The sequence below is a fragment of the Pleurodeles waltl genome, chromosome 10, assembly GCF_031143425.1.
Source record: "Pleurodeles waltl isolate 20211129_DDA chromosome 10, aPleWal1.hap1.20221129, whole genome shotgun sequence".
NCBI classification, from domain to species: Eukaryota; Metazoa; Chordata; class Amphibia; order Caudata; family Salamandridae; genus Pleurodeles; species Pleurodeles waltl.
Window position 1 is genome coordinate 728,547,973 of NC_090449.1, and position 12,995 is coordinate 728,560,967.

The following is a 12,995-nucleotide window of genomic DNA, read 5'->3' on the forward strand; positions in this document are numbered from 1 at the left end:
CCGCCTGCTGCGTGGTTAACTCGGGGGAGCATTAATGTTAGACCCGATCGCTTGAAGATGGGTGGCTCCGGCCGACTATAAGAGGACGGGTCGGGCACAAGCACGTGCCTCTCCACAGCCAATCAACATTTCGTAATTTTGTACGACGCACTAGGATTGGCTGTGGTGCACCCAATGCGAAAATCCTAGGTGACCTTAAATTTAATCAGCACCGCCTACTCCCAGGCGATTTCCAGAATATGTTCAGTCGTGGGATTGGTTCTTATTCAACACGGAAGTTCTAGCATTACGGACAAATGACATCCGTTAAAAGATCTGCTACGGGCGACGGCCAGGAGGCTGAATTCATGGATAATCAGCGTAAGTTAGAGATCTGCGGTTTCACTAGAAACAAAAGCGTTGATGTGTTTTTGTTTAGCGTTGAAGATTGGACCCTCCGCGCAGGCACAGCCTGGTCACTTCGGCGTAGATAGACCGAGATTGCGAATCAGAGCAAACTGCAGTTATTTTCGGCGAATATAACAGTGTTTCTTCTACTTCAGTGCTAAAAACGAATTCATTACATATTGTCGGAGGGTGAATGACTTATTTGGAGACTAGTTAGCTTAGCTCGTGCCAATAAGTTAAGAAAAAGAGACTGTCTTCGCAACCCTGTTTTTTTTTTTCTTCTAGTATGTGTGTCCTAAATTTGCCAAAGTTGCAGGGAGGCTCTTCGGGAATTAACAATACCCGACAACCCCGAATTTTCTATTTAAACGCGTGGGAGTGCGATACTATGTAGTAGTTACATTTCAGGAAACCGAAGATTTGGGGACTAAAATCCATTGGTAGTGAACTTCTATGATTTATGGAAAGATGCGTCTTGCCAAAAGCTATTTTATACATTAATGTGCCACCTTTTAAGTAGTGTGTTGTTGTGGTCATAACACGCGCTCCTTTTAACTTTGAATGCACTTGAAAAATAAATAAAAAGGCACTAGTCATTTTTTCTGTACTTTTTGTACAATGTGAACCGTTTTACGGAAGGACTGAGTTGATGTCCAGTGTTTGATAAAACAATATGTACAGGAGGCATCTGCATAATTTGATGGGTAGTGTTTTTGCTTTAGTTAAGATATCCAAGGTGATAGAGATGCGTGGAAACCTGTGACATTCGCATTGCTCACCCTCACGTAAGGTAAATAGTCGACATTCATGTGGTATTTACATTCTCGGACAACTTCATATTTCTGTTAAAATGCATTCGATTGGAAAAATACTGATACAGGCTTTTATATATTTTTTAAATAGGTCCAACGTATTGCATTGGAGTTGATTGTAATCCAAGTTTGTGATCCTCAAGAACCCAATTTGTTTTCGTATTGTGACTTTCATTAAAAGTGGGACTTTAAACTCGTTAGAAATAATACAGTGCACTAAAATGTAGATGCAATCGGAGGTGTTGAGTTACACCGGACTTAGAGCGCTAGTGAAATTAGTAACACGAGCAAAACTGAGGATGCATTCTGCATTTGCTGTGCATACGTTTTACACATTTTACCACGTTTTTTGTCTCCGGCCCTCTTCCTACTTCAGATTCCATGGAGTAATAGATGGCCACACTTCAACGTGATATGGCGGAAATGTGTGGTAACACAATACACAGTATGTTTATCTACTTCCCCTCCTTTATGAGAGAGTGCTGTTGTTTGAGACTCTGTTTACTGTTTCAAAGAGGGTTTTATGACATTGGTTTGATATATTGCTTTCCTTGCAATAATTTTTTTAAAGTGTCTTTTCTTGTTAATTGTTTATTCTTTTGTTTCTCTTCCAGTCAGTTTTTATGTTTATTTTTGGGACTGTCTTTAAAACTTGTTCCTTCCCCTAGAAATATGTGTGACAAATGTTACTTTTGTCTTTACGTAGCTTTCCTGGGAAAACGGAAGCCAGAGTCAGAATGCTGCTAACTTTGCCCTTGAAAAGGTGAAGCACTTTTTTAAAGGAAAATGGCTGACAAAGCTGGAAAGACCTTAGCATTTCCTATGTACATCGAAGTTGAATACGATTATGAGTATGACTCAAAAGGAAAAAAGATTGTTATAAAAGAGGGTGAAAGGTACATTTTGTTGAAAAAGACTAATGATGACTGGTGGCAAGTGAAAAAGGATGAAAATTCGAAACCTTTCTATGTACCAGCGCAGTATGTTAAAGAGGTAGTGCGCAAAGCACTAATGCCCCCTCCAAAACAGATTGGCTTAATATCAAGCAACACTATGAAACTCATGCCAGGTTTACAGCGGTCATCTGAAAATGTGAACAAGCCACCAGAGCTCTCAAGTTTTGGGAAGTCCTCTCCTAGTCAAACCTCCAATCTGGTTCGTGATGCCAATCAGAATTTTGGGTCGAACACTAGTCCAGGCCAGAATTTAGGGCCCAATACTAGTCCAGGCCAGACACGAGGTCTGAGTTTGGACATTGTCCAAAATAATGGAAAACTCACTAATGACTTGCACTCGCCTAAGACGACCAGTCGGAGCCCTTCAGTGGCACACTTCCCTCTTCCAGAGTTCATCGAGGTAGAGAAGACAAGTTTCTTGAATGAACCTTTATGTGACTCAGCTGGAGAAGGATCAGAAAAAATCCTTCAAGATTCAGAATCTGGGGATGAACTCAGTAGTAGTTCAACGGAACAGCTGCAGGTAAGATTACAGGTGTTCTATTTATTTTTTATTATTAGACAGTGAATATCTTTTTGATTCCCATTGCGGAAAGTATCTAAAGATCATTTTAATGTTAAGACTCCACTTTTCCTTTCACTTCTACTATTTACACTCATAACTGGATATACCGATTGACCTGCATGTGGTAGCTGTTCCACATTCACTACTGTAACTGCTGTGAGTGCTAGCTTTGGTGTTTAAATTTTGAACTCTAGTATTCACATCCCTTTTTATGAATGGGTATTTTGCAGTGCACAGTGATATTCTGTTGTATTGTCTCTAGTAATCTATTCTGTTTTTTTGTTATGCTTATTGGGAATATGATTAGATTTTAATATGGAGAAACTGAGGTTCTTTATTGTGCACATTTATCTTTATCTGCTGTAGCCCAGTATTGGGCCTTGCTATTGTGGTAGTAAGAGGAAAGTGTGAGCATGAGACGTGAATTCCATGATGAAGATTGACTCTCTTGATATTAAAACCCCTCCCTTATGAAGGATCCTAAATTGCGGTAGCATTCATGTCTCTATTGAAGTGTACAGGCCAACGCAAACTGTGGTTTGTTAGTCCTAAGAAGCAGTGCTCCCACCAGTAGACATTCAGAATGTTAACAACCCACCGATTGCACCTTTTTTTTTTTTTTAGCCATAATGTGCTCTGTCCTGCTTAGCTCCTCCACCTTAAATGTGTACATTAAGAATTTTGCCACAGGTTGAAATTGTAAAGGCCTGTCAAACATAAGCCTACAAAAAATGTTTAAGTTGTCACAGGTTGAACTAGCTACTCATTTGCAGGCTTAACCAAATAGAAAATGGTGTGTCAATGAGCTAATGAGAGTCCAGACATTTTAAACCGACTTTTTCCTAATTTGGTGTGTTGACACTTCAGAAGTGGACACCATGCTCTCGCACAATTGTCAGACAGCATCCCCACCTGATTTCTTAGGTCGCATTCCTTTTATTTCGTGAGCCAACAATGCCGGAAAATAAATAAATGAATACATAAGACTTAATTTGTATTTAAAAGCGTTTTTCATTCTCTGTAGACTTTTACCCAGTCCAGTTTCCAAACGCCTTGAGTGTTTTACCTTAATGTTCACTGCACCATAGCGGATGTCTTCGTCTCCTCCATTGTCTCCTTAATGTGATTAATATCTCCAGCGCATTTGGAAACTCGTCCTTGGAATTGCAGGCGGCTGCTGAGTTTATGCATCGATGTGCTGATTCCTTGTGCAAGAAGTATCATATCTTCTTAAATCTTTTCACTTTGCCTCTCATTAGAGGCCATGCAATGGTAGTATATTCCTGTTCGCTCTAAGTGCTTTTATTAGGCTTGTAATATACAGTTTGCCTTCAGCCTGAACTCCAGAGTAATTTGAACACATTGAATGAATGGCCAGTGTCCACTCATCTTAATTTCTCTGAACTTGGAAGGATGCCTAGCGATACTCTGCTTTACATAATGTATGTATTTTGATTATTCAGCTCTGCACCAGAACGCTTGCTCTGAAGTTTCAGTTTAAGTTATTTTCATCTGTTGATCTTATTTCGAGTTTTGCGGACGGAGCAGTATGTTGAAATATGGTGGATTCCTATCCACCGTACTTGAGATGCTGTTGATTATATTGCACTTGTAATATCTCGGACTATAAATTCACCATGTTTTTCACAGGGTACCCTGCCCATCAAACCCTGAATAAAGCCATAGCTTTTTTGCCTGTAAAACTACGTGAGAACTGCAATAGGCAAACTCTGCCCTGCTGGCATTCAAAGCTGCGACCTGCCGGTCACACACAGATTTCAGCAGCACGTGGATGAAAACACTGAGCTGTTTAACACGCTAAGTCATGTTATTTGTTAAATCTGCCAGTCTTCTGGAAATATGTCTTGATGTTGGCACATTTTCTTTTCTCTGAGTCATTCATTATGTGCAGTAACGCAAATCGGTACCTTTCTCTGTCTGCTGTTGCTTTTAAATTGGCAGGCAGTTTTAAGAAGCTTCATTTAACTTCCCAACAGATGGTTGTAGGGTGCTAAAATATCAAATAAATATTAGAAGCATTTTGATTTAGTCCATTGTTACTTTATTGCTGCTTTTAAATCCAAAGTCATGCTCCCGACCTTCTGAGAGTTGTCCTTAGCAATCATGTTTGGTATTTCTGTTAGTCAAGTTTGTAAGTATGGTCTTTTAAGTCCACTTTACGTTCCAACCAATGCTAGTGTATCATCGACCATTGGTAAAAAGAGTCTGTTGTCCGTTCCAATAAAGATACAGTCTAGTAGCTACGTTCTCGACAGTGGAAGCAGTTTGAATATTGGCTTCACAATCTTGATCATACTGAGCGGGGCAGTTAAATGAGTGCACCTTTCTGGGCCTCACGTGCATTCTCTGCCGAATTGGGTTGCCCCGCCAAACGGGTTGAATGATGGCTATAACAAAAGTGGGGCATTAATATTCCAGAAGTGAGGATGATTCTAGACAACCTGATATTTAGACCGTTTGGTAAGTTAAACATCTCCAGAAGAAGCTGGAACCTCACAAGGGCAGTAGGTTTAGGACTCCGTCTATTATGACACTCTGTATGTAGTATATTGACACTTTATCCCAGCCCTAGCAGAACTTAAAGGCAATAAGCGACCTGTCTGGAAATTACCAAATGCCCTTGCACACTATCAGCCTCTGGCCTCACATCAGTGATGTTTGTTGTATATCCTGGCAGCTGGACTGATTTCTTTTGCCATCCTGCTTGACTGTCTTTCATTTAAGTTAGCAGCGAGGTCCGCTGTCGGTGTTTTCAGCGACTGGATGATGCAAGGAAGCAGGATGCAGCAGGAATGTAGGCCTGTCTAAGAACTGACGGACAAGACCTCCCTGGAACTAGTAACCTGCTTTATTGGCGAAGGCCGGAAAAGCATCTGTTGTTTTAAGACTGGGACCAGTGGGTGTCAAAAATGAGTTGAGTGCAGAGCAACATGATTGGGGAACTATAAAGAACCCCCTTTAACATCACCTTGCCACGCTCTTCGTTTTATGTGTCTTTTGACTTGTACAAAAAACGTTAAAAAGCCTAGTTCTGATGGATTAGATTACACAAATGCTGATTTAGAATTGGAACGTTCCTTCAATCTAATTCAAAGCAGTATGGCAACACCAGCAGGATTGTTCTGATATTTACATAGAACTTTCCTTTTCCCTGCAAGAGCTAATCAGCTTTCTGTATTGTCGATGTAGGTGCTCCTAATGGATCATGTATGTCTTTGGCTTTTTGACATGCTCTACTTTCTTTTCACACATTTTTATCGGTAGTAGACTACGTTTTTGTTAAATACTATGTGTTTATATTGGTTTTAGTTTTATTCAGAATTCTGTTTAGCTTCTATATAGGTTTGACTGCCCTTGCTGTTTTTCCTAGTTACGTTTTAGACACCTGCTTTCGTGTCCTCAAGATATTAGAAGCCTGTTTAGTTTGGAGGTCAGTTGGTTGATCAACTTGCTTCAGCGATCTTTGTGGATTCTGAAGATTACAGATTCAAATTCAGAAGGGCTGACTCTGCATTCCTTCCTTCTGAAATCGATTAAACTAGGTACCAATACGTTGGAGAATACTGATTTAGACCTGATGTTGGTGGAGAGAGCTGTTTGTTTGGTGTGGATATTACAGAAATGCCCATTGTATTTCTACTCCTACATTTTTGCAAGATTTCAATAAGTTTCGGCATCAGAAAAGCATATAGGTACTTTTCGACTGGGTACCTGCTGTTTCTGCTTGGGGTGGTCATCTCAGATAAGTGTTTTTTATTTATTTATTTATTTTTTCCCGTGTATGATGCCACTTAAAGACACAGGTGATGATGTGATCTAGTAGCCAAGTTTCAAAAGCTGAAATCGGAGTACTTGGATCAAAATTTCGGCTTTTGTACCCAAGTGTTTCTATTTAGAGTTGTGCAATGTAATTGTACTGCATGCTTTATAGTGCTGCACTAATCAGGTTCTCTGTCTTATTCCCATCATAGGCAGTCTTCTGTAATGCGGTCTCAAAAGTACCTCAAAATACTCTATAACGTACAGAAACTCATGTTCAGAGACTCCTGCGTCTAAAAAATATGTACAGCTTCTTGGAGCTTGGTCTACACCATATCAAAGCAGTAAAGAGAAACTAACATCGTATTTGCACAGTTCACTAAAATGTTACTTTTGTATAGATCAGTATGTGCCACTTTTGTAGTTATTGGAAGTAAATTGACCATGTCCTTTATATAAGGACCAACAAAGCAATGCTAAACATTGATGTGGTTGTACTCTTCTGCAGCTGCCATGGTTTAAGGAGCTGTGGTGTAGGACAGAAACATGGTGACGATAGAATGCAGATTTTCGCCAGCTTGTAATCTTTTCCTCCCTGATACCAACATGAAAAATTGCCCCAAACAACCCTCAAGATTTAAACAAAACATGTCAACCCATAAATGTGGCTGCCCTGTGCTTGCAATAAAATGTTAAATGTATGAAACAGTTACTCTTGTGGCTGTTTTACTAGTTATGCTTTTAAACTAAAAAATAAACTTTGTGCCTTGGATTTTATAATAATTGTTTGTGAAGGAGACAAGGTTAAAGGGCACTCATATTGCAGACAGCTACAATGTTGTAATGTTACTAACAGATTTTAAAACAACAACTATAAAAAGATGGAAACTAAATCTCCATCTGACATATGAAGTGCAAGCAAAATAAATAACTGGTGCTTAAAGTCAAAATAATAAAAAAGCACACCTTGAACAAACTTTGTCACTCAGAGGAACATAATTATTTTTGGACACTTGAACAGTGTGCACAGGCTTTCTGCAGCCATTCAAAATGAAGGGAGCCAGTGGCAGTGGGCAGATTCATTACCCCATGCTGTAGTGGGCAGAAAATCAAAATGTGAATGAGAGCTCAACAGACAGATCGTTGAAGCCCGCTGACCAAAAGCCTCTGTGCACCTGTAATGGATGAATTTTCTGAAAAAACAATAGTCTGGCGAGAAGAGTTAAGCAGTCTAAAAGTCAGACCTAAAAAAAAAAAAAGTACCATAAGATAGTAACTTATAAACCTTTGAATTTTTTTTTTTTTTTTAATCAGATTACTTTATAAATCACTAGCCGAATAGTAATGTGTCAGACGGGTGTTAAACTAAAATGTATTATGCAGCAATTTTTTTTTTTTCTGTACCAAACATTATTCTCTCTTTTCATGGTGTATAAACATGTATTTTCTGTAGGCATTACACACATACGAACGCAAATGATTCTAGGTGTGTGTTTTCCTATATCTTTCTGCTTCCTTCTCCAAAATAACTTTGTCTGTTTTTAAATCCCTTTGATATCCTAAAAACCATTTTTTTTTTTTTTTTTTTTTCTCCTCTCTCCCCTTCATCTATAGACTTCTCTAGAAAACCCTCCCATATATCATATGGGTTGTATACTGCTACTTTAGGAGCTCTAGACAATAGCAACCTTTCCAGTTAACTATACACCGTTTGCAGAAATAGCAACTGAATAACTTCCCAGAAATTATAAAATCCAGCTGGTTGTCTCATTAGAACCAATTAAAAACTGATCACAGACATGGTGGTCTGGTGACCTCAGTAGGCCACCATCCCTGTGATGGCCATCAGTCGTAGTAGGTTGTATTTGGCAACATAGCTCACAAAAGTTGATGAGGTAGGTTTAATGGTGGCTGATTTTGATTGAGAAATGTATGACCTTACCTATTGGTACATAGGTTTGTTAGCAAAATTCCTCATTGGTTGCAATTTGCGACCAGTGTTTCATACATCAGACCCTTATCTATTGCTGTGCAAAGACCAAATTAATGTATGAATTAAAAACATCATCCTATCTCTAAGTTCATGGCCACACATCAGAAAAGAGTGCCCTACACAGCAGTTACTTTTTTTTTTATTGGGGATAGTGACAGTCATGTGAACTCCGTTTTTCGTGCTCCATTCTAACCTCTGGTGAAAAACACCTTCCACTCTTCCACTCTTAAAATACTCAGAATAACAAATGTATCTTCTTTTGGGGCACACTGTGTTATTTTAGGGAATAAACCTCCAAATCCACATCTGCCAACATGCAGTCGGAGGTGTCCCTTCAGTTCCTGACTGAGTCACTACTCTAGTCGTGTACGCTTCAGTTCCATAACTTGCCAACCCCATTCCCAAACAATGGCGAATACAAATTCCATCACATGGCTAAATGATGCACGTTGAGGAGCTTTCATAATTTTGACAGTCATCCGTTTTTTTTTCCCTTGATTTTCAATCACCTTCTAAATAAGGAACATTAAGCCATATATGCTAAGTGATTTAGCAGCCACAAACCTTGCAAATCATTAAATTAAAGGAATTGCAACTGCAAGCTATTTTTTTTCTTTCTTTCAAAACCATTTCATAATTTGGCACAGTTTGGGTTTATAAATCCGCAAAAAGTCACAATTTGGAAGGCGCGTGTTTTGGGTGGCCCTTCCAGATTGTGAGTTGGTAAGGTACATAGCAGTGTTTTGTGACACTAATTCCAGTTGCAAACCATTGATCAGTGACCAGCTCCCAAGTTGGAGCGGTAACTTGTTCACAAACCTGGAAGGATCCCCCTTGGGATCTTTTGCCCTTTGTATATGTATGTATATGTATGTATGTATGTGTATATATATATATATATATATATATATATATATATATATATATATATGTATGTGTGTTTATTTATATATATATATATATATATATATATATATATATATATATATATATATAATTTTTCTTTTTTTTTTTAAAGGCAAACCAGTTTCCTTTTAAGGAAATCGGGACTGCTTTAAAAAGTAGAAAAAAAGGTTTTTCCTTTTTGAAATACATATTCGAAGGATAGTGCTAAGATGTTTTTTGCAGGCCACCATCCTTCTTGTTGCAATCACAGGGGGATGGAATTTGCAACCTGCCTAATTAACATTAAGTAGGCAGGCCGTTCTGTGTCCCCCTGCCATTCCTTATTTTGCGAACTGACCTACTGGTCCATTGGTTGGTTCGCAAAATAAAATGCAGGTCACAAAAAGTCAGTGTGCAGTCTATATAATCAGTACATCAAGCCCTTAGTGATATATTGATACGTTACGTGTGAGAACCAAATTATGCATTGAAAGAGGTAAAAACTGCAAGATATGGGCATTCTTGTCAATAGCAACAATAATCAATTACTATCTTGAATCTTAAATGTTTTTTATTTGGCTTAAACCAGTTGCCAATGTAGCGAGAGTTTATTCACAAATTTAATCCAGCTGTACGTTTAGTAAACGAAATAACCTGTTGAGCTGGAGGGATCAGAGGAATACATCCCGATGGCAAACCAAAATAACTCGTGTTTTTATTTAACTTGTTTCGAGATTGGGTTTCAGGCCAGCTTCCACACAACTTCCTCGTGGTATCAATAACTTGCTATGACTGCAGGCCTCCAGCTGAGCAGAATGAGGAGCCCAGAGAGAAAGCTATTTTTTAATCCGCTTCTCCAAAAACAAAAGACACGTTTTTTTTACCTTTTTTTTTATTTTTTTTAAAGGGCAGAACTGTACTTGGCTTATGAAAACCGAATTGTACAACGGGGCTCAGAATAGAATAGATTATTAAGTAGAACGCTCACCTCTTTGGTTTATAAGCCAATTTGCATCAAGATAATCCTGTGGCAGTGGTATCCACAAAGGCTGTTTGCCTGTGACGAATGACGTGACAAGCTGAGCAGTACTCTCCTGGTGTCCAGTATTTTCCTTTTGCAGTATATGCCTGTTCATGTTATCCGGTTGGGGGGCGGGGGCGGCTGACAATTTCTTTTAGCTTTCCTTGTGTCAAGACCTCACTCCACCCCCAGTTGAGGTTGTCAATGATTGATATGTATTACATTGGAAAACGTTTAGAAATCGTTTATTACATGGCCACCATTCTGTTTCATAGCCTCAAGACTACTGCAAAGGATTACCAATGGTGATCCTTAATGGCGTTTTATTTTTATAGGATGAGGTAATTTCCCAGCCTCTCTCCATATGTTTAATCCAATTAACGACAGTTAAAATGTTTGACATTGCTGTGGGCAGGAGGGTTAAGTGAGTGGCATTAATGATGTCGCCAATGCCACGCTTGCATGATTCAGAGGAGTTCTACAAGTGCCAGCCTTCGACTTTGCAGCAGCCCCCGTGCTTTTTTTAATATAATTCTCTCAATAATCTTCATTGTTTGGCAGGAGTCCGCTGTGAAAAATGAATGCTTTTAGAAAGCTGCCATTCTTGCCCTCAGTGTGTAGCCAGAACATTAAGTTCTAGGCCTGCATGCACGCAGCAAGACCCATTCATGCCTCTTTTTTTTCTGTGACATTTCCCATTCATTTTTAGGTTATTAAAAGGAATCTGGCATTTACATCTCCGTTTCATTCAGCCTAAATACACTTGGAAATGCAATTGGAAATCATTTTGATCAGCATTTACCTTTTTTATTGTAGCTGATTTATAGACCGTGTAATATGTAGTGGAATTATGTGTATCTTAACTATTGGGTAATATACATTATTTTCCTGATAGAGGATGGCAGTCTCGGTTTGAAATGCCATTTTTAAGCTACACTGCGTTATTCCGTAGCACAATTAAAATCTTTACCGTTAACTAATTTGCCTTTTTAAATAATAAAGCAGTTTTGCACTCCCTTTTTTTTTTTTTTTCTTCGCCCTTGTGAAAGCGTGACTAAACGAAGCCAGCAGCCCCCATCCAGAAAGATTGAAGCACAATGAGGCCGTTACACACTGACACATTGTATGTTCATCTTCTGAGACTGCAATGCATTTCGGATGATGTCATCCTCCTACTGTGGTGTTGTGCATTGTCTCCTGCAGACAGGCATTGCAGTTTTAATATTCTACTGGTGTCTAGCCACTGCACACTCAGTTAACGGACCCTTACTCAACGCCTTGCAGTATCTTCGTGGTAGCGTCCACATATGTCTTCATTAGTTTCCAGTAAACTACTTAATTCGACAACTTTGAGACATAATGGCACATCTCCTGCAAACAAGTCTTCCATCTCTACTGTGTGTTGCCCGACTGGTATCTGTTTATGCTTTCCCAGTCTATTTAAACAGAATAATAAACATGGCGTCCTATTTAATTGTGATTCCTTGTTTAGTTAAGAAACGTCTTTCTTTATTTTATGTCCTGCCTGAATGAACACTTGCATTCTTGTAATAGTGCTTTGCTTGCGTTTTGCATGCAGCTTTCCAAAGTCTTTGGAAACTGGAAGTTCTTCTTAATAAATGGGAGATCCATACTTTGATCCAGAATATAAATGTAGGTGCACGCATTATTTCCCTCTGCATGCTTGCTTTTTTTTTTTTTTTGCGAAATGCGCAAGCAGGGCATTGTTGGAATACAGGATTTGGAGGACGGTTTAGTTTCTACTCGTGCAGTTAGTTCTCTCTGGGCCCTGCATTCTTGCAGGGATCCAAACCTGTGACTCAAGGATTGTATAAATCCGATTATTAGGCCTTTTGTTACTGGGTCATTTTCTTTCTGATTTACAAGTAGCCCTGTACTGATTTCCACATTTTGAATATTTAATTTAACTTTGACTATTGACAGGGGCATGTTATGGAATGCTCTACAGAAAGCATGCTTTCGTTCCTGCAGGAGTGATTTAGAGCGTTAGCACCATTGGTGCCTGAAAAGATTATTGTATTCCTCATTGTGATTAATCTCCAATTCTTCTTAGATTTTATTGCCACTTAAGTGTCTGGAAGACTTGGCAGCACAAATATTAACTTTTTTTTTTTTTTTTTTTATTTTTTTCTCTTTTTTCAAAGTCCCCTTTTACCACTGTTAATTTCGCCTGACAATATCGTAATTTATAGCTCTGTTGTGCTTCACATATTCGGAGTTTAAAATTGTTGTCAGTTGACTATTAATGTGAGTCCCCATCTCCATTTCATAAATAAGTGAACACCAACTCCGTTGGTCCAGGATCTATACTTTCCAAGCCCTTAGCCGTCAGAAAGAGCGATTTCTAGACTGTTATGTGTATTATGTAGGATGCATGTGGGGCGGTTGTGTCATCGTATTCCCTGTCGAGTTTTAAGATCTATGACGTTTATTTATATATTTATTAATTGAATATATTTATAGTCCAGCCACAAGTTCAGATTTACGAGAGAGAAACCGTTTGAGAAGCTTTTCAGTCATGAGCAATCCTTCCTTCACAGCATAAAAACAGAAACTGACAAGCTCTGCTCCCAAC

At 38.8% G+C, this 12,995-nt stretch overlaps 1 protein-coding gene across 6 annotated transcripts in view; it reads left to right on the forward strand.

Moving 5' to 3' along the window:
• Positions 1-223: 223 nt before the first annotated feature.
• ARHGAP12 (Rho GTPase activating protein 12) overlaps positions 224-12,995 on the forward strand; it is a 455,441-nt gene continuing 442,669 nt past the window's right edge. For 4 of the 6 annotated variants that reach the window (XM_069211254.1, XM_069211255.1, XM_069211256.1 and 1 more), the window contains exons 1-2: positions 246-360; positions 1,906-2,678. In XM_069211254.1, coding sequence (XP_069067355.1) covers positions 1,986-2,678 — 693 coding nt within the window. In that variant the 5' untranslated portion in view covers positions 246-360; positions 1,906-1,985. Of the gene's footprint in view, positions 361-1,905; positions 2,679-12,995 lie in introns of all 6 variants that reach the window. The other 2 variants (XM_069211253.1, XM_069211258.1) reach the window with 2 other exon arrangements.